This window comes from Salmo trutta, chromosome 5 (genome assembly GCF_901001165.1).
Source record: "Salmo trutta chromosome 5, fSalTru1.1, whole genome shotgun sequence".
NCBI classification, from domain to species: Eukaryota; Metazoa; Chordata; class Actinopteri; order Salmoniformes; family Salmonidae; genus Salmo; species Salmo trutta.
The window spans coordinates 62,101,057-62,121,292 of NC_042961.1; the positions used below are offsets into that span (position 1 = coordinate 62,101,057).

Consider the following 20,236-nt stretch of genomic DNA (forward strand, 5'->3'; position numbering starts at 1 on the left):
ATTCTAAAGGTTATCTTATGTGACAGCCAAAGAACCCTTTTGGTTCTAGATAGCACCTTTTTTTCTAAGATTGTAGCTAGCTAAATGGTGGAATTCAAGCTGAGGTTAATCAAAAATGCACAAAATATATTTTGATTAGCTATGTAGCTAGCACCAGTCAGCTGAAAGCTAGCTAGCTAACGAACAGGCATAGCAATGTAGATATCTATATTTGGTTGTGAAAGTTTTTTACACAAATTACTTAAGCCATTAGCTAGCTATCTAGGGCCAGACAACAACAGCTGACCTCGACACAGAAGCTAGATTACGTTAGCTCTCATCCCAAATGCTGTTCCTACATTTTTGTTCTCTGAACAAAACTAACACCAAACTTTGGGCAAATTGTTACGCCGCTACCTTACAATGCATGCAATAGGCTTTTGCAATACTAGCTAGCTAGCTACTCCATAGTCCAAGCTACGGTAAGAGCGATCGAAACAGGTGTGATCAATCTACAAAGTTTGCATTGTAAGGAAGCTTTTTTTCTAAGATTGTAGCTAGCTAAATGGTGGAATTCAAGCTGAGGTTAATCAAAAATGCACAAAATATATTTTGATTAGCTATGTAGCTAGCACCAGTCAGCTGAAAGCTAGCTAGCTAACGAACAGGCATAGAAATGTAGATATTTGAGCTCAAACTGTTGTGATTAGAACGCTTATTTAGAACGTCCAGTTGACGCAACGGTCGGCGTTTGAGCCACACTTTTTTTCACAGAAACATTTTCGAACAAACACAGTCCACTCTGAGCCATTCAGTGTTGTTGTTTATGTATGTAGCTGGTGGGCTAACCTGTAGCATTAACAATGTCTTTCGAAAGGAGACAACTCACAAATGATGGAAATTCAGGAGATTTGTATTTTTTTTATTCTGACAATGAGTCTGAGTATGAAAGTCAGAAATCAGATTCTGACAGTGACAGAGAGGAGCTGCCCCCCCCAAGCTTGTAGCCCTTTGAGAACCCTGAATCTGAGGACCCCTTGCCCACTGACGAAGTCCCAGGTCTCATTGAAGATGCTGGTGGTGATGGAGGCAGACCGACCATGGATGAAGTACACGAGTTCTGTGGTAGCTGGAAGGCCGCCAGCCATTTCACCCCTCCTGGCCTTGCTGTTTTGCTTTGACGAGTCCCAGTCTGGAGTGCAACGCAACCTTGCTATTTCCCTCTGAGGCGGAGTGCTTCAATCTGTTTCTGACAGAGGAGCTGGTGGGAGACATAGTGGAGGAGACCAATCGCTATGCCTTGGAGCTACAAGAGAAGAAAGAGCCAGGAGTGAGGGGGGAAACTCGCTAAATGGTTGATAACCACAATTAGTGAAATGTATACCTTCGTGGTGACAGTCCTTCTCATGGGAATACTAAAGAAGAACTTCCTAAGAGAATACTGGAGCACAGATCCTATGTTTGCAACTCCTTTCTTTGCCACCCCGTCAACAATACTACTGCCAGTCTAAATGACCCGTTACTCGAAATAAGAAATGTTCTTACCAGCGTTATCAGCATTTGGTCGGGTCTTTGTTCCATACAAGGACTTATGCATTGATGAGTCCCTGATGTTATGGAAAGGTAGGCTAGGGTTTCCATCAATATATTCCCTCCAAAAGGCACAGGTTTTTGGGTCAAGTTCTTTGTCATGTGCGACGTGAAGACAGGATTTGTCCGGGACATTATAGTTTACACAGGGTCCACCACTGACATCCAACATTATGAGGGGCTTGGGGTGTCCGGGTCCGTGGTGATGACCTTGCTGGCTCCTCATCTCAACAAGGGACACACTTTGTATGTGGACAATTGGTGCAAAAGTCCCACACTCTTCCAGCATCTGCTCTCCACAGTCCAGTCGAACAGGAAGGGAATGCCGGAAGCAGGAACAGGAAGAGGCAGAAGGGGGGGAGGCGGAGTTCAAGGAGAACGGTCAACAGCTGGCAGTAAAGTGGCATGACAAACGAGACATCCATGTCCTCTCCACTGTCCATACAGCAAACATGTCGGCCACAGGGAAGGTGGACCACCTGGCGGGAGAGAAAAAGATCAAACCAGACTGTGTGCTTGACTATAACGTCAAAATAGGGGCAGTGGATAAGGCGGACACGATAAACAGCTAGGAATGTGGTATAAGACGAAATGTTTTCCATCTGATCGACACTGCTGCCCTCAATGGCTGCATAGTTCACCGCCAACTAAACAGGTCAAGTGATTGTTGAACAAGGCTTCTGATTGGACTGCAGTTCACATACAAATCACGTACAGTTCCATTATGCAATTATACTGACAATATCTCACCCACCTACCCACTGCCTCATCACCCTCTCCACTCCCTCATCCTACCCACTGCCTCATCACCCTCTCCACCCTCGTCCTACCCACTGCCTCATCACCCTCTCCACTCCCTCATCCTACCCACTCCCTCATCACCCTCTCCACCCTCGTCCTACCCACTCCCTCATCACCCTCTCCACCCTCATCCTACCCACTCCCTCATCACCCTCTCCACCCTCATCCTACCCACTCCCTCATCACCCTCTCCACCCTCATCCTACCCACTGCCTCATCACCCTCTCCACCCTCATCCTACCCACTGCCTCATCACCCTCTCCACTCCCTCATCCTACCCACTCCCTCATCACCCTCTCCACTCCCTCATCCTACCCACTGCCTCATCATCCTCTCCACTGATCAACCACAATGGATACTTCAATAAAATAAAATAGACTACTACAACATATCAGCCTATGTGTTTTCTTGCTGTGTTTACATCCAGTAAAACTGTTAAGGAGTGTACATTCAAACAGTATGTTGCTAGGATACAAAAGTTGGCCTCAATCTTCAGCTCGAATGATGTCCAGTTACAGGTGTGATATTGGCAAATAATTGTTCAAAACTGTTTTTGTGTGTTTGTGCTTTCTGAAAGTACAGAATAAAGATGAATTATTACTAATTAGAATAAAATATCAGGATATAGCAATAAAACAATATTACATAATAACACTGCTATAAAAAAAAATAAGAAATTGCATTGACATAAAAAATTACAAATATGAATGATATAACAGTAAGAAAACAGTAACTGATGACCTCCACGAGGGGGCAGTGTAGAGCAAAGCTATGCTAAAGGCCAGGGCAGCTTCAAAAGATACAACACAATGCTAAAGAAACCATTAGCTTTGTTTTGCAGAGCTAATAGAAGAATGTACCTAGCTACAGACGCACGACTGAATATAACACCATAAAGGTTATGAAATTAGTACCTTGTCTTGTCCGCGGTTTTAAAAGGACAAAACACACAGATATATTATGCTCCATATATACATAGTGTTCTCTATAGTAGAAACGACATCACACGATATACAGAAACGACTATGATAACGTACTGAGGCACATAGTTTGATAGAAATGCACACATGTCCAAAGTTATTAGGAAGGAAAACAACAATGAAGGTAATGGGGGCACCAGCCGGAAAATGTGCCGGGGGGGGGGGAGTTTGTGCAGGTTCTGTTCTGACTGGGGAAGTGCTTGGGCTCTCATTCAAAGAGAGAAGTTTGTCCTGCTCAGTAAAGCCCCCCCCCCCCAAAAAAATTGTCCGTTAAAGTGAAATGGGCTACTTTTATGTGAATTAATCAAGAGGCGGAACATAGCCTCAATTCAAACCTATTGTTAGAAAATAAAACTTGTTAGAAAATAATTTGAAATTGACAAGTTGAAACACAGCCTATAGATAATTAGCAGGCAGAGTGTCTTGGTTTGAGGGCGGCGCGGGTTAACTGTCCTGTTGCGGAACAATCACATTTTGGAACAGTGAGTGCATTCTGACATCACGCGCATAAAGAAACTCACACTGGGGAGACTGTTAGAGATATTTGGAACTCATTCTGGGGGCGACCGTTAGAGATATTTGGAACTCACACTGGGGAGACTGTTAGAGATATTTGGAACTCACTCTAGGGACGACCGTTAGAGATATTTGGAACTCACACTGGGGAGACTGTTAGAGATATTTGGAACTCACTCTGGGGAGACTGTTAGAGATATTTGGAACTCACTCTGGGGAGACTGTTAGAGATATTTGGAACTCACTCTGGGGGCGACCGTTAGAGATATTTGTATCTCAGGCGTGAAAAGGTTAATCCAAAAATGTGCTGATCAACAGTGTCAAACTAACAACTCTGCCATTTCACCATCTTGATTGTATTTACAGCACCCATCTGGATGCTGGATTAGCATGTGTTGCAAATTTGTCAATAACTGCTGTGCGCTGCCATTCCAGTGGCTAATGCCCCCCCCCCATCTCGGATTACAGTAAAGTGAGTCATTTAGCAGACACTCTTAGCCAGAGCGACTTACAGTAAAGTGAGTCATTTAGCAGACACTCTTAGCCAGAGCGACTTACAGTAAAGTGAGTCATTTAGCAGACACTCTTAGCCAGAGCGACTTACAGTAAAGTGAGTCATTTAGCAGACACTCTTAGCCAGAGCGACTTACAGTAAAGTGAGTCATTTAGCAGACACTCTTAGCCAGAGCGACTTACAGTAAAGTGAGTCATTTAGCAGACACTCTTAGCCAGAGCGACTTACAGTAAAGTGCATACGTGTTGATACTGGTCCCTGTGGGAATCGAACCCACAACTCTGCCATTGAAACCACCATACTCTACCAACTAAGCCAGTCTCTATGGTTTATTTATACGACCTTGAAAAGTCAAATGACTTAAAACTATTTTATTTTACTTTGCTTTCAATGGGAATTGAGTCATACTGTATTTACAATGTAAAACTGTTGCAATCAATTGAGCTATGCAATTTTCCTTCTGAAAACTGCAGACAACTACTTTTGACCATTCTACATTTTACAAGAACCTAAATAAATAGTTCAAAATGTATTTTATCTATTAGAGGGCAGGAGCCAGCAGACCAGGATTCAAACCAGAAACCCTTGCAGTTATGTAAGCACATCACCTGTGCCATTAAGATCCAGACCTTTTGGCAGAGGACAAATTAAAGGTTACAAATGAACACTGCCAATTACATACTTTTATGTGGCAAAAAAATAAAAAGCAGGCTCTGCATGTGGAAATGTTGTATGTGGCACCTTTAAGAGACAATCACCTTCTGGTGTAATTAAAAACAACAAACTACGTTTTAAGTGAGAAGTAGGCATTGGTCTTTAGCCGAAAAAGAAAGGAGATTCACATGTGAATGTCTACTTCACCAATGCTCTACCAAGGTTTTACAGCAACACAGCTTTGACCTACTACAGTAGCTATGTTGGTCTATTGTACTTGTTTATGCAGGTTGCTTAGGATTCAAACCTTCTCAAACAGCCTAATTCATACTCTTCAGAGGATAGATTTACTTTACAGTGGACACCCCCCCCCCCCTCCCCCCACCACCCCCGCCAGACACACACACTTTTTCCATATTTTATTGTGTTACAGCCTGAATTTAAATTGGATTAAATTGAGATTTTGGGTCACTGGCCAACACATAATACTTCATGTTTACAAATGTATTAAAAATGAAAAGCTGAAATGTCTTGAGTCAATAAGTATTCAACCCCTTTGTTATGGCAAGGAGCCTAAATAAGTTCAGGAGTAAACATTTGCAAAACAAGTTGCATGGTCTCACTGTGTTTGATAATAATGTTTAACATGGTGTTTGAATGACTACTTCATCTCTGTACCCCACACATATAATTATCTGTAAGGTTCCTCAGTTGAGCAGTTCATTTCAAACACAGATTCAACCACAAAGACCAGGGAGGTTTTCCAAGGCCTCGCAAAGAAGGACATCTATTGGTAGATGGGTAATAACACACAGAAAAAGCAGACATTGAATATCCCTTTGAGCATGGTGACGTTATTAATTACACTTTGGATGGTGTATTAATACACCCAGTCACTACAAAGATACAGGCATCCTTCCTAACTCAGTTGCCGTAGAGGAAGGAAACCGCTCAGGGATTTCACCATGAAGCCAATGATGACTTTAAAACGGTTACAGTGTTTAATGGCTGTGATAGGAGAAAACTGAGGATGGGTCAACAACATTGTAGTTACTCCACAATCCTAACCTTTCTATTTTTACCCATTTTTCTCCCCCATTTCCAATTGGTAGTTACAGTCTTGTCTCATCGCTGCAACTCCCGTACGGACTCGGGAGAGGCGCCGCCCCATGGGTCTCCCGGTCGCAGCCTGCTCGACTCGAACCAGGATCTCTAGTGGCACAGCTAACAACTGCGATGCAGTGGCTTAGACCACCTCGCCACTCGGGAGGCACACAATACTAACCTAAATGATTTAATAACAGAGAAGCCTGTACAGAATATAAAATATTCCAAAACATGCATCGTGTTTGCAATAAGGCACTAAACTAAAACTATATATATATATATATATATATATATATATATATATATATATATATATATAACAAGTACATTTCTAAGTGACCCCAAACTTTTGAACGGTAGTATATATATACTACCGTTCAAAAGTTTGGGGTCACTTAGAAATGTACTTGTTTTTGAAAGAAAAGCTCATTTTTGTCCATTAAAATAACATAAAATTGATCAGAAATGCAGTGTAGACATTGTTAATGTTGTAAATGACTATTGTAGCTGAAAATGGCAGATTTTTTATGGAATATCTACATAGGCGTACAGAGGCCCATTATCAGCAACCATCACTCCTGTGTTCCAATGGCACGTTGTGTTAGCTAATCCAAGTTTATAATTTTAAAAGGCTAATTAATCATTAGAAAACCCTTTTGCAATTATGGTAGCACAGCTGAAAACTGTTGTTCTGATTAATGAAGCAATAAAACTGGCCTTCTTTAGACTAGTTGAGTATCTGGAGCATCAGCATTTGTGGGTTCGATTACAGGCTAAAAATGGCCAGAAACAAAGCATTTTCTTCTGAAACTCGTCAGTCTTTTCGTTCTGAGAAATGATGGCTATTCCATGTGAGAAATGAAGGCTATTCCATGCGATAAATTGCCAAGAAATTGAAGATCTGGTACAAAACTCTGGAGCCCTAGGTATTATGGTGCTGGAAAACCTTGGTAGAGCATGGGTGGAATAGGTATTGTGGTGCTCATGAGAATCTTCTTTATTTTTCAGCTTCAAACTAATGCCCACTTCTCACTTAAAATAGTTCACCTTTCTCATCTGTCTCTCCCCCCCTCTCTCTCTGCCCACCCCAACCCCCTCTCTCTCTCACCCCCCCCTCTCTCTCACCCCCCCACCAGATGAATAAAGACATGGTACCATTAGGCAGAACGTGTCCAGGAAAGGAAGATGTCGATGAGAACTATGTTCCCATGAACACTACCGACACCTCCCTCGTCTCCCTACCTCCCCCCTCCTTCCCCGACCTCACCTCCCTCGTCTCCCTACCTCCCCCCTCCTTCCCCGACCTCAACTCCCTCGTCTCCTTACCTCCCCCCTCCTTCCCCGACCCCAACTCCCAGGACCCCAACTATGTCATTATGACCCCATGCCCTGGAGAATTGCCTTCTCTGGGGAGACAGGTACCCCCGCCTGCACACCTGGGTTTCCGCTCCTCCTCCCACAACCCCCACACACGCCCATCTCGCAGACACACCACCGGGGGAGGAGGAGGGGGAGGAGGGGGAGGAGCGGGAGACACCCAACCACCACCCATTCACCGCAACCTCAAACCCCGGAAAGGTAAGTGTTTACGTATGGAAGGGTGTCCATGCTGCTATACCATCCACATCTGCTTACGATCATATGTTTATGTACAGCATATGCAACAGCCAGTGGCTGTTAGTCTGCTCTGCTGTACAGGTTGATAGTCTGCTGTACAGGCTGATAGTCTGCTCTGCTGTACAGGCTGACAGTCTGCTCTGCTGTACAGGCTGATAGTCTGCTCTGCTGTACAGGCTGTTAGTCTGCTGTACAGGCTGTTAGTCTGATCTGCTGTACAGGCTGATAGTCTGCAGTACAGGCTGATAGTCTGATCTGCTGTACAGGTTGATAGTCTGCTGTACAGGCTGATAGTCTGCTCTGCTGTACAGGCTGATAGTCTGCTCTGCTGTACAGGCTGATAGTCTGCTCTGCTGTACAGGCTGTTAGTCTGCTGTACAGGCTGATAGTCTGCTCTGCTGTACAGGCTGATAGTCTGCTCTGCTGTACAGGCTGTTAGTCTGCTCTGCTGTACAGGCTGATAGTCTGCTGTACAGGCTGTTAGTCTGCTATACAGGCTGATAGTCTGCTCGGCTGTACAGGCTGTTAGTCTGCTCGGCTGTACAGGCTGTTAGTCTGCTCTGCTGTGCAGGATGTTAGTCTGCTCTGCTGTACAGGCTGATAGTCTGCTCTGCTATACAGGCTGATAGTCTGCTGTACAGGCTGTTAGTCTGCTCTGCTGTACAGGCTGATAGTCTGCTCTGCTGTACAGGCTGATAGTCTGCTGTACAGGCTGATAGTCTGCTGTACAGGCTGATAGTCTGCTGTACAGGCTGATAGTCTGCTCTGCTGTACAGGCTGATAGTCTGCTCTGCTGTACAGGCTGTTAGTCTGCTGTACAGGCTGTTAGTCTGCTCTGCTGTACAGGCTGTTAGTCTGATCTGCTGTACAGGCTGATAGTCTGCTGTACAGGCTGATAGTCTGCTCTGCTGTACAGGTTGATAGTCTGCTGTACAGGCTGATAGTCTGCTCTGCTGTACAGGCTGATAGTCTGCTCTGCTGTACAGGCTGTTAGTCTGCTGTACAGGCTGATAGTCTGCTCTGCTGTACAGGCTGATAGTCTGCTCTGCTGTACAGGCTGTTAGTCTGCTCTGCTGTACAGGCTGATAGTCTGCTGTACAGGCTGTTAGTCTGCTGTACAGGCTGTTAGTCTGCTGGACAGGCTGATAGTCTGCTCGGCTGTACAGGCTGTTAGTCTGCTCTGCTGTACAGGCTGTTAGTCTGCTCTGCTGTACAGGCTGATAGTCTGCTCTGCTATACAGGCTTATAGTCTGCTGTACAGGCTGTTAGTCTGCTCTGCTGTACAGGCTGATAGTCTGCTCTGCTGTACAGGCTGATAGTCTGCTGTACAGGCTGATAGTCTGCTCTGCTGTACAGGCTGTTAGTCTGATCTGCTGTACAGGCTGATAGTCTGCTCTGCTATACAGGCTGTTAGTCTGCTCTGCTGTACAGGCTGTTAGTCTGCTCTGCTGTACAGGCTGTTAATCTGCTCTGCTGTACAGGCTGTTAGTCTGATCTGCTATACAGGCTGTTAGTCTGCTGTACAGGCTGTTAGTCTGCTGTACAGTCTGATAGTCTGCTCTGCTGTACAGGCTGATAGTCTGCTATACAGGCTGTTAGTCTGCTCTGCTGTACAGGCTGTTAGTCTGTTCTGCTGTACAGGCTGATAGTCTGCTCTGCTGTACAGGCTGATAGTCTGCTGTACAGGCTGATAGTCTGCTGTACAGGCTGATAGTCTGCTCTGCTATACAGGCTGTTAGTCTGCTCTGCTATACAGGCTGTTAGTCTGCTGTACAGGCTGATAGTCTGCTGTACAGGCTGATAGTCTGCTCTGCTATACAGGCTGTTAGTCTGAACTGCTATACAGGCTGATAGTCTGCTGTACAGGCTGATAGTCTGCTCTGCTGTACAGGCTGATAGTCTGCTCTGCTATACAGGCTGTTAGTCTGCTCTGCTATACAGGCTGATAGTCTGCTGTAGAGGCTGATAGTCTGCTCTGCTGTACAGGCTGTTAGTCTGCTCTGCTGTACAGGCTGTTAGTCTGCTCTGCTATACAGGCTGATAGTCTGCTGTACAGGCTGATAGTCTGCTCTGCTATACAGGCTGTTAGTCTGCTGTACAGGCTGTTAGTCTGCTGTACAGGCTGATAGTCTGCTCTGCTGTACAGGCTGTTAGTCTGCTCTGCTGTACAGGCTGTTAGTCTGCTCTGCTGTACAGGCTGTTAGTCTGCTGTACAGGCTGTTAGTCTGCTGTACAGGCTGTTAGTCTGCTGTACAGGCTGATAGTCTGCTCTGCTGTACAGGCTGATAGTCTGCTGTACAGGCTGTTAGTCTGCTCTGCTGTACAGGCTGTTAGTCTGTTCTGCTGTACAGGCTGATAGTCTGCTCTGCTGTACAGGCTGATAGTCTGCTGTACAGGCTGATAGTCTGCTGTACAGGCTGATAGTCTGCTCTGCTATACAGGCTGTTAGTCTGCTCTGCTCTACAGGCTGATAGTCTGCTGTACAGGCTGATAGTCTGCTCTGCTGTACAGGCTGATAGTCTGCTCTGCTGTACAGGCTGATAGTCTGCTCTGCTATACAGGCTGTTAGTCTGCTCTGCTATACAGGCTGATAGTCTGCTGTACAGGCTGATCGTCTGCTCTGCTGTACAGGCTGATAGTCTGTTCTGCTGTACAGGCTGATAGTCTGCTCTGCTGTACAGGCTGATAGTCTGCTGTACAGGCTGATAGTCTGCTGTACAGGCTGATAGTCTGCTGTACAGGCTGATAGTCTGCTCTGCTATACAGGCTGTTAGTCTGCTCTGCTATACAGGCTGATAGTCTGCTGTACAGGCTGATAGTCTGCTCTGCTATACAGGCTGTTAGTCTGCTCTGCTATACAGGCTGATAGTCTGCTGTACAGGCTGATAGTCTGCTCTGCTGTACAGGCTGATAGTCTGCTCTGCTGTACAGGCTGATAGTCTGCTCTGCTATACAGGCTGTTAGTCTGCTCTGCTATACAGGCTGATAGTCTGCTGTACAGGCTGATAGTCTGCTCTGCTGTACAGGCTGTTAGTCTGCTCTGCTATACAGGCTGATAGTCTGCTGTACAGGCTTATAGTCTGCTCTGCTATACAGGCTGTTAGTCTGCTGTACAGGCTGTTAGTCTGCTGTACAGGCTGATAGTCTGCTCTGCTGTACAGGCTGTTAGTCTGCTCTGCTGTACAGGCTGTTAGTCTGCTCTGCTGTACAGGCTGTTAGTCTGCTCTGCTGTACAGGCTGTTAGTCTGCTGTACAGGCTGTTAGTCTGCTGTACAGGCTGTTAGTCTGCTGTACAGGCTGATAGTCTGCTCTGCTGTACAGGCTGATAGTCTGCTGTATAGGCTGTTAGTCTGCTCTGCTGTACAGGCTGTTAGTCTGTTCTGCTGTACAGGCTGATAGTCTGCTCTGCTGTACAGGCTGATAGTCTGCTGTACAGGCTGATAGTCTGCTGTACAGGCTGATAGTCTGCTCTGCTATACAGGCTGTTAGTCTGCTCTGCTGTACAGGCTGATAGTCTGCTGTACAGGCTGATAGTCTGCTGTACAGGCTGATAGTCTGCTGTACAGGCTGATAGTCTGCTCTGCTGTACAGGCTGATAGTCTGCTCTGCTGTACAGGCTGTTAGTCTGCTGTACAGGCTGTTAGTCTGCTCTGCTGTACAGGCTGTTAGTCTGATCTGCTGTACAGGCTGATAGTCTGCTGTACAGGCTGATAGTCTGCTCTGCTGTACAGGTTGATAGTCTGCTGTACAGGCTGATAGTCTGCTCTGCTGTACAGGCTGATAGTCTGCTCTGCTGTACAGGCTGTTAGTCTGCTGTACAGGCTGATAGTCTGCTCTGCTGTACAGGCTGATAGTCTGCTCTGCTGTACAGGCTGTTAGTCTGCTCTGCTGTACAGGCTGATAGTCTGCTGTACAGGCTGTTAGTCTGCTGTACAGGCTGTTAGTCTGCTGGACAGGCTGATAGTCTGCTCGGCTGTACAGGCTGTTAGTCTGCTCTGCTGTACAGGCTGTTAGTCTGCTCTGCTGTACAGGCTGATAGTCTGCTCTGCTATACAGGCTTATAGTCTGCTGTACAGGCTGTTAGTCTGCTCTGCTGTACAGGCTGATAGTCTGCTCTGCTGTACAGGCTGATAGTCTGCTGTACAGGCTGATAGTCTGCTCTGCTGTACAGGCTGTTAGTCTGATCTGCTGTACAGGCTGATAGTCTGCTCTGCTATACAGGCTGTTAGTCTGCTCTGCTGTACAGGCTGTTAGTCTGCTCTGCTGTACAGGCTGTTAATCTGCTCTGCTGTACAGGCTGTTAGTCTGATCTGCTATACAGGCTGTTAGTCTGCTGTACAGGCTGTTAGTCTGCTGTACAGTCTGATAGTCTGCTCTGCTGTACAGGCTGATAGTCTGCTATACAGGCTGTTAGTCTGCTCTGCTGTACAGGCTGTTAGTCTGTTCTGCTGTACAGGCTGATAGTCTGCTCTGCTGTACAGGCTGATAGTCTGCTGTACAGGCTGATAGTCTGCTGTACAGGCTGATAGTCTGCTCTGCTATACAGGCTGTTAGTCTGCTCTGCTATACAGGCTGTTAGTCTGCTGTACAGGCTGATAGTCTGCTGTACAGGCTGATAGTCTGCTCTGCTATACAGGCTGTTAGTCTGAACTGCTATACAGGCTGATAGTCTGCTGTACAGGCTGATAGTCTGCTCTGCTGTACAGGCTGATAGTCTGCTCTGCTGTACAGGCTGATAGTCTGCTCTGCTATACAGGCTGTTAGTCTGCTCTGCTATACAGGCTGATAGTCTGCTGTACAGGCTGATAGTCTGCTCTGCTGTACAGGCTGTTAGTCTGCTCTGCTGTACAGGCTGTTAGTCTGCTCTGCTATACAGGCTGATAGTCTGCTGTACAGGCTGATAGTCTGCTCTGCTATACAGGCTGTTAGTCTGCTGTACAGGCTGTTAGTCTGCTGTACAGGCTGATAGTCTGCTCTGCTGTACAGGCTGTTAGTCTGCTCTGCTGTACAGGCTGTTAGTCTGCTCTGCTGTACAGGCTGTTAGTCTGCTGTACAGGCTGTTAGTCTGCTGTACAGGCTGTTAGTCTGCTGTACAGGCTGATAGTCTGCTCTGCTGTACAGGCTGATAGTCTGCTGTACAGGCTGTTAGTCTGCTCTGCTGTACAGGCTGTTAGTCTGTTCTGCTGTACAGGCTGATAGTCTGCTCTGCTGTACAGGCTGATAGTCTGCTGTACAGGCTGATAGTCTGCTCTGCTATACAGGCTGTTAGTCTGCTCTGCTCTACAGGCTGATAGTCTGCTGTACAGGCTGATAGTCTGCTCTGCTGTACAGGCTGATAGTCTGCTCTGCTGTACAGGCTGATAGTCTGCTCTGCTATACAGGCTGTTAGTCTGCTCTGCTATACAGGCTGATAGTCTGCTGTACAGGCTGATCGTCTGCTCTGCTGTACAGGCTGATAGTCTGTTCTGCTGTACAGGCTGATAGTCTGCTCTGCTGTACAGGCTGATAGTCTGCTGTACAGGCTGATAGTCTGCTGTACAGGCTGATAGTCTGCTGTACAGGCTGATAGTCTGCTCTGCTATACAGGCTGTTAGTCTGCTCTGCTATACAGGCTGATAGTCTGCTGTACAGGCTGATAGTCTGCTGTACAGGCTGATAGTCTGCTCTGCTATACAGGCTGTTAGTCTGCTCTGCTATACAGGCTGATAGTCTGCTGTACAGGCTGATAGTCTGCTCTGCTGTACAGGCTGATAGTCTGCTCTGCTGTACAGGCTGATAGTCTGCTCTGCTATACAGGCTGTTAGTCTGCTCTGCTATACAGGCTGATAGTCTGCTGTACAGGCTGATAGTCTGCTCTGCTGTACAGGCTGATAGTCTGCTCTGCTGTACAGGCTGTTAGTCTGCTCTGCTATACAGGCTGATAGTCTGCTGTACAGGCTTATAGTCTGCTCTGCTATACAGGCTGTTAGTCTGCTGTACAGGCTGTTAGTCTGCTGTACAGGCTGATAGTCTGCTCTGCTGTACAGGCTGTTAGTCTGCTCTGCTGTACAGGCTGTTAGTCTGCTCTGCTGTACAGGCTGTTAGTCTGCTCTGCTGTACAGGCTGTTAGTCTGCTGTACAGGCTGTTAGTCTGCTGTACAGGCTGTTAGTCTGCTGTACAGGCTGATAGTCTGCTCTGCTGTACAGGCTGATAGTCTGCTGTATAGGCTGTTAGTCTGCTCTGCTGTACAGGCTGTTAGTCTGTTCTGCTGTACAGGCTGATAGTCTGCTCTGCTGTACAGGCTGATAGTCTGCTGTACAGGCTGATAGTCTGCTCTGCTATACAGGCTGTTAGTCTGCTCTGCTATACAGGCTGATAGTCTGCTGTACAGGCTGATAGTCTGCTCTGCTGTACAGGCTGATAGTCTGCTCTGCTGTACAGGCTGATAGTCTGCTCTGCTATACAGGCTGTTAGTCTGCTCTGCTATACAGGCTGATAGTCTGCTGTACAGTCTGATAGTCTAGTCTGCTGTACAGTCTGATAGTCTGCTCTGCTGTACAGGCTGTTAGTCTGCTCTGCTGTACAGGCTGTTAGTCTGCTCTGCTATACAGGCTGATAGTCTGCTGTACAGGCTGATAGTCTGCTCTGCTATACAGGCTGTTAGTCTGCTGTACAGGCTGTTAGTCTGCTGTACAGGCTGATAGTCTGCTCTGCTGTACAGGCTGTTAATCTGCTCTGCTGTACAGGCTGTTAGTCTGCTCTGCTGTACAGGCTGTTAGTCTGCTCTGCTGTACAGGCTGTTAGTCTGCTGTACAGGCTGATAGTCTGCTGTACAGGCTGTTAGTCTGCTGTACAGGCTGTTAGTCTGCTGTACAGGCTGTTAGTCTGCTGTACAGGCTGTTAGTCTGCTGTACAGGCTGATAGTCTGCTGTACAGGCTGATAGTCTGCTCTGCTGTACAGGCTGTTAGTCTGCTGTACAGGCTGTTAGTCTGCTATACAGGCTGTTAGTCTGCTGTACAGGCTGATAGTCTGCTCTGCTATACAGGCTGATAGTCTGCTCTGCTGTACAGGCTGATAGTCTGCTCTGCTGTACAGGCTGATAGTCTGCTGTACAGGCTGATAGTCTGCTGTACAGGCTGATAGTCTGCTGTACAGGCTGTTAGTCTGCTCTGCTATACAGGCTGATAGTCTGCTGTACAGGCTGATCGTCTGCTCTGCTGTACAGGCTGATAGTCTGTTCTGCTGTACAGGCTGATAGTCTGCTCTGCTGTACAGGCTGATAGTCTGCTGTACAGGCTGATAGTCTGCTGTACAGGCTGATAGTCTGCTGTACAGGCTGATAGTCTGCTCTGCTATACAGGCTGTTAGTCTGCTCTGCTATACAGGCTGATAGTCTGCTGTACAGGCTGATAGTCTGCTGTACAGGCTGATAGTCTGCTCTGCTATACAGGCTGTTAGTCTGCTCTGCTATACAGGCTGATAGTCTGCTGTACAGGCTGATAGTCTGCTCTGCTGTACAGGCTGATAGTCTGCTCTGCTGTACAGGCTGATAGTCTGCTCTGCTATACAGGCTGTTAGTCTGCTCTGCTATACAGGCTGATAGTCTGCTGTACAGGCTGATAGTCTGCTCTGCTGTACAGGCTGATAGTCTGCTCTGCTGTACAGGCTGTTAGTCTGCTCTGCTATACAGGCTGATAGTCTGCTGTACAGGCTTATAGTCTGCTCTGCTATACAGGCTGTTAGTCTGCTGTACAGGCTGTTAGTCTGCTGTACAGGCTGATAGTCTGCTCTGCTGTACAGGCTGTTAGTCTGCTCTGCTGTACAGGCTGTTAGTCTGCTCTGCTGTACAGGCTGTTAGTCTGCTCTGCTGTACAGGCTGTTAGTCTGCTGTACAGGCTGTTAGTCTGCTGTACAGGCTGTTAGTCTGCTGTACAGGCTGATAGTCTGCTCTGCTGTACAGGCTGATAGTCTGCTGTATAGGCTGTTAGTCTGCTCTGCTGTACAGGCTGTTAGTCTGTTCTGCTGTACAGGCTGATAGTCTGCTCTGCTGTACAGGCTGATAGTCTGCTGTACAGGCTGATAGTCTGCTCTGCTATACAGGCTGTTAGTCTGCTCTGCTATACAGGCTGATAGTCTGCTGTACAGGCTGATAGTCTGCTCTGCTGTACAGGCTGATAGTCTGCTCTGCTGTACAGGCTGATAGTCTGCTCTGCTATACAGGCTGTTAGTCTGCTCTGCTATACAGGCTGATAGTCTGCTGTACAGTCTGATAGTCTAGTCTGCTGTACAGTCTGATAGTCTGCTCTGCTGTACAGGCTGTTAGTCTGCTCTGCTGTACAGGCTGTTAGTCTGCTCTGCTATACAGGCTGATAGTCTGCTGTACAGGCTGATAGTCTGCTGTACAGGCTGATAGTCTGCTCTGCTATACAGGCTGTTAGTCTGCTGTACAGGCTGTTAGTCTGCTGTACAGGCTGATAGTCTGCTCTGCTGTACAGGCTGTTAATCTGCTCTGCTGTACAGGCTGTTAGTCTGCTCTGCTGTACAGGCTGTTAGTCTGCTCTGCTGTACAGGCTGTTAGTCTGCTGTACAGGCTGATAGTCTGCTGTACAGGCTGTTAGTCTGCTGTACAGGCTGTTAGTCTGCTGTACAGGCTGTTAGTCTGCTGTACAGGCTGTTAGTCTGCTGTACAGGCTGATAGTCTGCTGTACAGGCTGATAGTCTGCTCTGCTGTACAGGCTGTTAGTCTGCTGTACAGGCTGTTAGTCTGCTATACAGGCTGTTAGTCTGCTGTACAGGCTGATAGTCTGCTCTGCTATACAGGCTGATAGTCTGCTCTGCTGTACAGGCTGATAGTCTGCTCTGCTGTACAGGCTGATAGTCTGCTGTACAGGCTGATAGTCTGCTGTACAGGCTGATAGTCTGCTGTACAGGCTGATAGTCTGCTGTACAGGCTGATAGTCTGCTGTACAGGCTGTTAGTCTGCTGTACAGGCTGTTTGGACTTGTGTTGATTTGGTCGTTCTCCATTTTGCTTTAAAGGTGTTTACTGCTTTGGGGTTCCTTGGTGTTTTTGTGTGTGAATCAACGTTGCTGTTAGTGTGCTGCTTCACAGCTGTAACCTACCGTCATCTCATCTATCGGTCTTCCTCCTGGCTTTTGGTGGGAAGCCATGTGTTGTTGTCGCTGTTGTCATTCAGCAAGTCTGATCACGATGGTTGTAGTGCTCTGGGGTGATGTCATAGGGTCAAATGTCATCTGTTTAGGGGTGTGGCAATGGTTGTAGTGCCCTGGGGTGATGTCATAGGGTCAAATGTCATCTGTTTAGGGGTGTGGCGATGGTTGTAGTGCTCTGGGGTGATGTCATAGGGTGATGTCATAGGGTCATATGTCATCTGTTCAGTGGTGTGGCGATGGTTGTAGTGCTCTGGGGTGATGTCATAGGGTCAAATGTCATCTGTTCAGTGTTGTGGCGATGGTTGTAGTGCTCTGGGGTGATGTCATAGGGTCAAATGTCATCTGTTCAGTGGTGTGGCGATGGTTGTAGTGCTCTGGGGTGATGTCATAGGGTCATATGTCATCTGTTCAGTGTTGTGGCGATGGTTGTAGTGCTCTGGGGTGATGTCATAGGGTCAAATGTCATCTGTTCAGTGGTGTGGCGATGGTTGTAGTGCTCTGGGGTGATGTCATAGGGTCATATGTCATCTGTTCAGTGTTGTGGCGATGGTTGTAGTGCTCTGGGGTGATGTCATAGGGTCAAATGTCATCTGTTCAGTGGTGTGGCGATGGTTGTAGTGCTCTGGGGTGATGTCATAGGGTCATATGTCATCTGTTCAGTGTTGTGGCGATGGTTGTAGTGCTCTGGGGTGATGTCATAGGGTCATATGTCATCTGTTCAGTGGCGATGGGCTTCAACGGGCTGCTCTGTTATGTTGTGTTTGATCTGGATCTTATGTCTGATGGACACTGACGTACATTGTACGTTGAGGTCAAATCTATACATCTAGACATTGTTTTATGTTGAACAAATCAGGTTTCAGCCCCATCTCCCTCCACCCAAAACCCCTGGGCTTGGAGAGGACTGACTCACAGACTGTCGAAGAGTTCACACGGGCAAGGAGACGTAAGGGTATGTACCAGCCACACTACAGGGCTATTTAGTGACGTAGCAGTGACATAAGGAAAATGTCAATTCATACGTAGTGGTGTTGTTGTACAGTGTGTGTGTGTGTGTGTGTGTGTGTGTGTGTGTGTGTGTGTGTGTGTGTGTGTGTGTGTGTGTGTGTGTGTGTGTGTGTGTGTTGTTCCCAGGTGAAGAAACGTATTGCTAGTCACTGTTGAATCATGACTCTGGTTTATTCTGAGGTCGATCTGTGTTCTGTCATCCATCATAATAGTATGTACTGAGTGCCTCTCATTGGTCCTGCCTACACTACTTCTACCCTTCTTCCTCCTCCTTCCTCTCTCACTTTCCTTCTCTCCCTCTCTCTTCCTCTCCCTCCCTTCCTCTCCCTCTCTTCCTCCCTCTCCTTCCTTCCTTCCTTCCTTCCCTCCCTCCCTCCCTCCCTCCCTCCCTCCCTCCCTCCATCTCACCGCCTCTCCCTCTCTCCCTACCTCTCCCTCTCCTTCCCTCTCTCTCTTCCTCCCTCTCCTTCCCTCTCTCCCTTCCTCCCTCTCCCTCTCCCTACCTCTCTCCCTACCTCTCCCTACCTCTCCCTCTCCTTCTCTCTCTCCCTACCTCTCCCTCACCTTCCCTCCATACCTCTCTTCCTCCCTCTCCTTCCTTCCTTCCCTCCCTCCCTCCCTCCCTCCCTCCCTCCCTCCCTCCCTCCCTCCCTCCCTCCCTCCCTCCCTCCCTCCCTCCCTCCTTCCTTCTCCTTCCCTCCATCTCACCGTCTCTCCCTCTCTCCCTTCCTCTCCCTCCCTCTCCCTACCTCTCCCTCCCCTTCCATCCATACCTCTCTCCCTACCTCTCCCTCCCCTTCCCTCCATACCTCTCTTCCTCCCTCTCCTTCCCTCTCTCCCTACCTCTCCCTCTCCCTCCCTCCCTCCATACCTCTCTTCCTCCCTCTCCTTCCCTCTCTCCCTACCTCTCCCTCCTTCCCTCTCTCCATACCTCTCTTCCTCCCTCTCCTTCCTTCCCACTACCTCTTCTCTCTCTGTTACTCCCATCCTAGTATGATGTAGTGACTGGGTCTCCCTGGTCCATACTAGTGTTGAATAATGTAGCTAATATAATGTCCCTGAGTTAGCTAGCAGGACTAATGTTCCTGAGTTAGCTAGCAGGGCTAATGTTCCTGAGTTAGCTAGCAGGACTAATGTTCCTGAGTTAGCTAGCAGGGCTAATGTTCCTGAGTTAGCTAGCAGGACTAATGTTCCTGAGTTAGCTAGCAGGACTAACGTTCCTGAGTTAGCTAGCAGGACTAATGTTCCTGAGTTAGCTAGCAGGGCTAACGTTCCTGAGTTAGCTAGCAGGACTAACGTTCCTGAGTTAGCTAGCAGGGCTAATGTTCCTGAGTTAGCTAGTAGGACTAATGTTCCTGAGTTAGCTAGCAGGACTAACGTTCCTGAGTTAGCTAGCAGGACTAACGTTCCTGAGTTAGCTAGCAGGGCTAATGTTCCTGAGTTAGCTAGCAGGACTAACGTTCCTGAGTTAGCTAGCAGGACTAACGTTCCTGAGTTAGCTAGCAGAACTAACGTTCCTGAGTTAGCTAGCAGGACTAACGTTCCTGAGTTAGCTAGCAGGACTAACGTTCCTGAGTTAGCTAGCAGGACTAACGTTCCTGAGTTAGCTAGCAGAACTAATGTTCCTGAGTTAGCTAGCAGGACTAACGTCCCTGAGTTAGCTAGCAGAACTAATGTTCCTGAGTTAGCTAGCAGAACTAATGTTCCTGAGTTAGCTAGCAGGACTAACGTTCCTGAGTTAGCTAGCAGAACTAATGTTCCTGAGTTAGCTAGCAGGACTAACGTTCCTGAGTTAGCTAGCAGGACTAACGTCCCTGAGTTAGCTAGCAGGACTAACGTTCCTGAGTTAGCTAGCAGGACTGATGTTCCTGAGTTAGCTAGCAGGACTAATGTCCCTGAGTTAGCTAGCAGAACTAATGTCCCTGAGTTAGCTAGCAGGACTGATGTTCCTGAGTTAGCTAGCAGAACTAATGTCCCTGAGTTAGCTAGCAGGACTAATGTCCCTGAGTTAGCTAGCAGGACTAATGTCACTGAGTTAGCTAGCAGGACTGATGTCCCTGAGTTAGCTAGCAGGGCTAATGTTTCTGAGTTAGCTAGCAGAACTAATGTCCCTGAGTTAGCTAGCAGGACTAACGTTCCTGAGTTAGCTAGCAGAACTGATGTTCCTGAGTTAGCTAGCAGGACTAATGTTCCTGAGTTAGCTAGCAGGACTGATGTCCCTGAGTTAGCTAGCAGGGCTAATGTTCCTGAGTTAGCTAGCAGGACTACACTGTTTCTACTATCTGCTACTACTATCTGTTACTACTACTACTACTT

The 20,236-nt window shown here is 47.4% G+C and overlaps 1 protein-coding gene across 2 annotated transcripts in view; it reads left to right on the forward strand.

Moving 5' to 3' along the window:
• Positions 1-20,236, forward strand: part of LOC115194731 (GRB2-associated-binding protein 1) — a 54,611-nt gene that overhangs the window by 24,476 nt on the left and 9,899 nt on the right. The window contains exons 8-9 of one of the 2 annotated variants that reach the window (XM_029754640.1): positions 7,278-7,719; positions 17,769-17,912. In XM_029754640.1, the coding sequence (XP_029610500.1) occupies positions 7,278-7,719; positions 17,769-17,896 (570 nt within the window). In that variant the 3' untranslated portion in view covers positions 17,897-17,912. Of the gene's footprint in view, positions 1-7,277; positions 7,720-17,768; positions 17,913-20,236 lie in introns of those variants that run through there. The other variant, XM_029754639.1, reaches the window with a different exon arrangement.